This window comes from Sodiomyces alkalinus (genome assembly GCF_003711515.1).
Source record: "Sodiomyces alkalinus F11 unplaced genomic scaffold SODALscaffold_2, whole genome shotgun sequence".
Lineage (NCBI taxonomy): Eukaryota > Fungi > Ascomycota > Sordariomycetes > Glomerellales > Plectosphaerellaceae > Sodiomyces > Sodiomyces alkalinus.
In genome coordinates, this window is record NW_021167080.1 from 2,882,906 (window position 1) to 2,888,114 (window position 5,209).

The following is a 5,209-nucleotide window of genomic DNA, read 5'->3' on the forward strand; positions in this document are numbered from 1 at the left end:
CCCCCCCTTTTCTCTCTCTCTCTCTCCTTGAAGATGGACAGCCATTAATAGTCGGTCTTACCCTGCTGCGCATATCGCCATTGGATGCCCGAAGGCGGATCTAAGGTACTTTGGCCAACAGTCTCCTCGATCATAGACGGCGTACGGGGATAGGCAGGCGGTGGACTCGAGTCGGTGCCGGCGAGACTGATCTGATCAATTGGGGTGTGGGAAACCAGAGTTGCAGGCGACCTCAGAGGCATGTCTTCGAACCCGGATACGGAACTCGAGGGTGTATGGCCCGTACTTTCGGATTGTGGCGGGGTACGCATGCCCGTCTTATACTCGAAGCTTTCCATGCCGGGGATCCTGCGTGCGGATCTCAAAGGTGAGAGTCGCGACTGTAGTACCGTTGGCAACATGGAAATCACGGCCGAGGCCAGCTTAGGTTGCTCTAGTTGTATGTCCTCCCTGACCGGTGCCCGTTGGAGCGAAGATGCCATGTTGACAGCTCCCGACAGGGAAGATGGGCAGGCGAGGTTGTGAATAGGCCCTATGAGACGAGCCTTCAACAGCGCAGAATGAAAGGAGATCAAAAACTGGTCTGGTCCATGCAGAGCGGGCGAAGTAAAAGAATAGAAATCATCAAATAATATAATAGCGCGGGGTAGACTGATGCTGCCAGGCAAAGTCCAGCAGTGGAGGCTCAAGAACGCAAAGTAGTATGCACACGAAAGATCAACAGCGGTGGAAGTGGGGAAAACGGAGAGAAGTAAAGTAGAGGCTTCACTTTCAAGAGAGCGAGTGAGCCAACCAGTGAGGCTCTCGGTGACAGAGAAAGTCGGGAGCAAGGGTCTCCCAGAGGGGGGCTTCAACCCTCGTATAGAGTAGCATGTGAAAGTGACTACTGGTGACGGCGGGGCAGAAAGACTGATACGATATCAGGACGTACACTAGAACAAGGTGACATGACGGCTCCTCATTGGTCGAAAAGTGTTCAAAGAGAACTATAGGTAGCCAATGACGCCATAGTTTGAGCCCCACGAGTCGTTGGGCTTACGAAGTAGTATCGACGGATTCGATTCCCTACAAGGTATGCAGACTAATAAGGTACGAAGCACGAGATCCTGCTGTTTCCGACGGTCAAGCCGCTTCTTCATTGTTGCCACGCCGAGCATTAGCAAAAGGGAAAAATGCGCTTGCCCAGGTCATCATCCATATCCTCCAACGTTGCCTCGGTTTCTTCATACAGAATACGGACGGGTCAGATACTATATCCGTAGTAGTTACATATCCGTAGTAGTTACATATCCGTAGTAGTTACATATCCGTAGTGTCGTTCACTTCCACCAGGCACCCTCCCTTGTCCAGTTACACCAAGTCCCTCGAAGACAAGGTGACATGGAACGTATTACCTTCTAGAACCCGGCATTGTACGACGATGTGCCCCCCCGGCGATGGAAACTAATCGTCCAGCTACCTCACCGAGAAACGTGTAAGATAAGCTGCTCTATAGGTACTCGGTAGGCATGCCTCATCGTGTAGGCAAGCAAGTCGCCTGGTCCGTCGGTCAGTCAACTAGTGCCTCAATGAACTGCTATCGGCGATGCAGCGTAGTTACACGCCGGACGACAAGATTCAACACGACTTGCTACACTGTGTAGTTCGACGGCAACGTTCGATCCAGGCCTCGGACTTCAAAAGCCGAAGGAGAAAATCATGTTTAGCTGCGCGCGCTGCCCACAATAGTCTAGACAATTATTCAACCTCCAATCCTGTGCTGCGCCGATACCACTGCGGCCATTCTCACGTGTCTCGCTAGTTCCAGCCAGCCAGCCGCATGCTGCAGGAAACTCACCCCATCCTGCCCTTCGCTTCCCCCATTTCGCTGTCCCCCACGTAAAAATGTGACTTTTTGCACACTGCTATTGCTGGTGAAATCGCTGCATGATCAAGACCAATCTGCGCATGTCTCTCAGATTGCCTTCCCCGCTGCCCCTGCCTTCTCGGCTGCAATCTTAGCCTCCATCTTCTTTCTCGCCTGTAGAATCATCTCGTCCCGCCTCCTCTTCAGGGCTGCCTGCCTCTCGTCCCGGTCGGCGCTCCATCCTTTGCCCGTTCGGTCGTCATCCGCCGACGCGTCGACGCCCTGTAGCTTATCGTGCAGTCTGTACCGCGTGATCAGGTCGGGCCGGGACGGTTTCTCGGGCTGTTTCGGTGCCGGGGCCGACGTCGGCGCGGCGCGGCCGTTGTTCCCGCCGATGGGAGGTGGCGGCTGGAACGTGATCGGAGGCTGTCCGTGCAAGAAAGAAACAACGAGTCAGTTCCGTCTACCGATGCTCCGAATCGTGCAGTTTCAAGCCGTGTAGCCGCCCCCCGGCGAACAAGGGGGGCGACCACGACGTGGGGAAGAGGGGTAGAAAGGACACAGGGCAAAACGGGGAAAAGGAAGAAGGGAAGGGCTGTGCTTTACCGTCTCCAAACGCCCAGCTAGGATTCTTTCCGTAGTCGCCTGAACGCTACCGCCGTTCCTCTGGAGGTCCCACAAGATGGTCCGCCGGTCGACCTGCGGAAACATCTGCTGGATGCGCTCGACGGCAGCATCACGGTTGCGGAGGACATGGAGCGGGTTGGTCCGCGGCGGAGGAGCCGGGTTGCTAGAGAAGAAGAGGAACCGGAGAATGGCGCCCGCCAGGACAACGATGACGAAAAGGTAAGGGAGGGATATTTGCTGGCTCGCGTCTGGGTTTGCCATTGCGCTGCGTCGTCCCTAGTTATGCTCAACTCGAGTATCTTTCGTCCTCAGTGAAGTTTCGAATTCCGTCTCTTAGTAGGTGCACGGTGAAAAGAGGAATGGATCCGTTGTCGGAGGAGAGGTCGGGAGTGCCGTAGGGTGGCCACTTGTGGGCCGAGTAAGCCGTTTGCTCGACGGCAGTTAGACCTCTCTGAGATGACGCCTAGTAAATGACAGGTGGTCGTTTCGGCAGGTAAGAAGCTATTCTTCTAGAAATACTCGGAAATGTAGAGACCGCAGCGATATCAGTTGGTCCAGATCTCTGTGTTCATCGCGGCTTAATGGTCGGTTTGTCTTCCGTTGGTTGTTTTGCGAGTTGAGTAGGTAATTACCTGATGACAGCGGGCGGACCGGCGGAGATATGGTGGGTTGCTCGATGGAGCGAGCACAGACCATTACTGGGGGAATTATAAGGTACCTTACCTTACCTAATTAGATAGCGGTACCGAATATTACTCATCGTCTCTGGGATACCAATGTACCTCCAACGTACAGCGTATACGTAACTCATACGAACATCACTTGAAAGCGATTTGCAAAGGAATATCCAAGTCAACCCGAGCAACAAAGTCTGCAGATAATTTCGTGCAGCGACCAGAAGGAAGTGCCAATTCAGGTAGTGAATCAATCCTAACAACTCCACCCAGAAGGGTGTTGCCCTTAGCCGGTGCCTATACCCCTGACCAGGTCAGCTTCACCCTGAAGCGACAAAGCCTATTCCTTGTAGCCACTATCATTGTCATAGCAACTCCTGAATGAGCCAGAACCGGGATCCCAATGAGGCAAAAGGCAAAAAGCTTCTCCAACGTCTCATAAAGCCACAGGTGCGACTAATGAATCTCCTCAACAGTTTCCGTCAGCTTATGCCGCGGGTGGCCGTCCGAGAGAAGTCTCGAGATCCTCATAGTGGAGAGTCAATTCTCTCTGTGAACAACGTCAGTGGACAGAATGCAACCCAGAATAGCAAAAGAGATGACAAGATCGAGAGGGTCGAAACTCTCGAGGGCTTGAATTCAGACATACCCGCTCTTTCCGCCAGTTACGGATATCCCAGATAACGTAGTAACCTTGCTCATGCGTTGGGCTGATGGTTTGCGGCGTCATCAGATCGTCTTTTGTGAGCCAAATATGTAGCTTCTTGTGCCACCGCCAGTTCCGGGAATGCCTGTTGTCAAACTCATGTCAGCGCATGTGATCGCTTCCTCTCATGCAAGAGGGGGGTGAACACCAACAATTCGAAGGCGGCGAGTTGCTGCTTGATGTCCTGCGGACAGCTATAGAAGATCCAGAACAAAGTCTCTTCGTTGAAGCTTTGGATCTTGGTCTCTATCGGCTGGACGTTATTTACCCGGTAGCAGTCCGGCAGCCGGAAATTGGGCACGGCCGGTCGGGGAGCAATGTCGTCGAAGAGAGAGTATATTTGTGTCGAGATGAGCCTTGTCAAAAGTCAGTCGATGTATGCATCTCTCAGGAAACAAGGCACGTCCGGACATACTCTGGAGAGTTCAGGTTCAACCCAAGCTCGCTAGGGTCCATTCCCTGGATCAGGGCGGCATAGCTAGGGTAGTTGTTCATCATGGTGCGCAAGCCCTTGATGCCAAACTTGTCGATCGGGGGCATTCCAGCCAACGGGTCTTGTACGTCATGTTCCTGACTGGTGGACAGTCCTTTCCCTTTGCCAGTTTCTCGGCCAATGGCACCATGTAGATGCCGCGGATCTTGAGTCGCCGATGCGCCCTCGTTACCGGCAGTAGGCGCCGGCAAGCCCGCGCCCATGCTAGTCTTTCTCTCGCCATCAGGTGACCTGTCGGAGCCAGGGGCGTTGGAACCAGACGGGGATGCGCCGTCTGAGGAGCGGTTGTTTGCCGAGAGGGCGTTGAGCAAGCCATTTCCTGCCGCTCTGCTGCTTCCTGCCGGGCCAGAAGCCGCGGCTGACTGCGCATTTTGCGCACCAAACACCAGAGACGACATCAATGTGGCCCCACGCTCTCCGCCGATCTCACCGTTAGTATTGCGGCCGAGGGGAGGGAAGTCGTCCGCCGATTGTGCTTGTGTTGTTTGGCCCACATTCCCTTGGTTGCTGTACCTAAAAGCGCCCGCGCGGGACGAGGCTGAAGAGGTGTAGATATCATCTTGGGCTACCGGCTGGGCAGAGAGCGGGCTTGAGGAATTCCGCGGTATGGGACCTCCGAGGCCTCGGGTCACAGCTGGTGGTGCCGCCCACATAGATGCCTGGCTTGTATTGCCAAGCTGAGGGTTGTTTGACAAGGAAGGGAATTCACTGGCAGGAAAATGACGAAAAGTTAGCATGGTTCGCTCCACACAGCGAAAGACAATACTTCATAGTAGAGAGAGAGCTGCACTATGTCGATCTAGCAGAAGGAATGACAGAAGAGCAAGAAACAGTATGTGCAGCGAAACAAACAGTGCGGGGGG

At 54.1% G+C, this 5,209-nt stretch overlaps 3 protein-coding genes across 3 annotated transcripts in view; all 3 read right to left on the reverse strand.

Moving 5' to 3' along the window:
- Positions 1 to 1,139, reverse strand: part of SODALDRAFT_376471 (hypothetical protein) — a gene marked incomplete at its 5' end in the record, with an annotated part of 1,983 nt that extends 844 nt beyond the window's left edge. The window contains 4 exons of the mRNA XM_028614819.1: positions 62 to 583; positions 653 to 768; positions 794 to 932; positions 1,094 to 1,139. Of these exons, the coding sequence (XP_028468511.1) occupies positions 62 to 583; positions 653 to 768; positions 794 to 932; positions 1,094 to 1,139 (823 nt within the window). The remainder of the gene's footprint in view (positions 1 to 61; positions 584 to 652; positions 769 to 793; positions 933 to 1,093) is intronic.
- Positions 1,140 to 1,661: 522 nt separating this feature from the next.
- SODALDRAFT_330445 (hypothetical protein) lies at positions 1,662 to 3,124 on the reverse strand. The gene is made up of 2 exons (XM_028611198.1): positions 2,454 to 3,124; positions 1,662 to 2,273 (listed from the first exon to the last, which is right to left on the reverse strand). Exons 1-2 carry the CDS (start codon positions 2,732 to 2,734, stop codon positions 1,955 to 1,957), a joined length of 600 nt encoding a protein of 199 aa, XP_028468512.1. The 5' UTR covers positions 2,735 to 3,124; the 3' UTR covers positions 1,662 to 1,954.
- Positions 3,125 to 3,634: 510 nt separating this feature from the next.
- Positions 3,635 to 5,209, reverse strand: part of SODALDRAFT_338381 (cobW-domain-containing protein) — a gene marked incomplete at both ends in the record, with an annotated part of 4,971 nt that continues 3,396 nt past the window's right edge. Inside the window, 4 exons of the mRNA XM_028612776.1 lie at positions 3,635 to 3,697; positions 3,797 to 3,938; positions 4,006 to 4,209; positions 4,269 to 5,054. Coding sequence (XP_028468513.1) covers positions 3,635 to 3,697; positions 3,797 to 3,938; positions 4,006 to 4,209; positions 4,269 to 5,054 — 1,195 coding nt within the window. The remainder of the gene's footprint in view (positions 3,698 to 3,796; positions 3,939 to 4,005; positions 4,210 to 4,268; positions 5,055 to 5,209) is intronic.

What these genes read in the sequence shown, in the direction of transcription:
- SODALDRAFT_330445 (XM_028611198.1), bottom strand. Translation starts at nt 2,734, where the DNA reads ATGGCAAACCCAGACGCGAGCCAGCAAATATCCCTCCCTTACCTTTTC. An exon ending in CTAGCTGGGCGTTTGGAGAC is followed by an intron (nt 2,274 to 2,453) that starts GGTAAAGCACAG and finishes CTTGCACGGACA; the next exon opens with GCCTCCGATCACGTTCCAGC.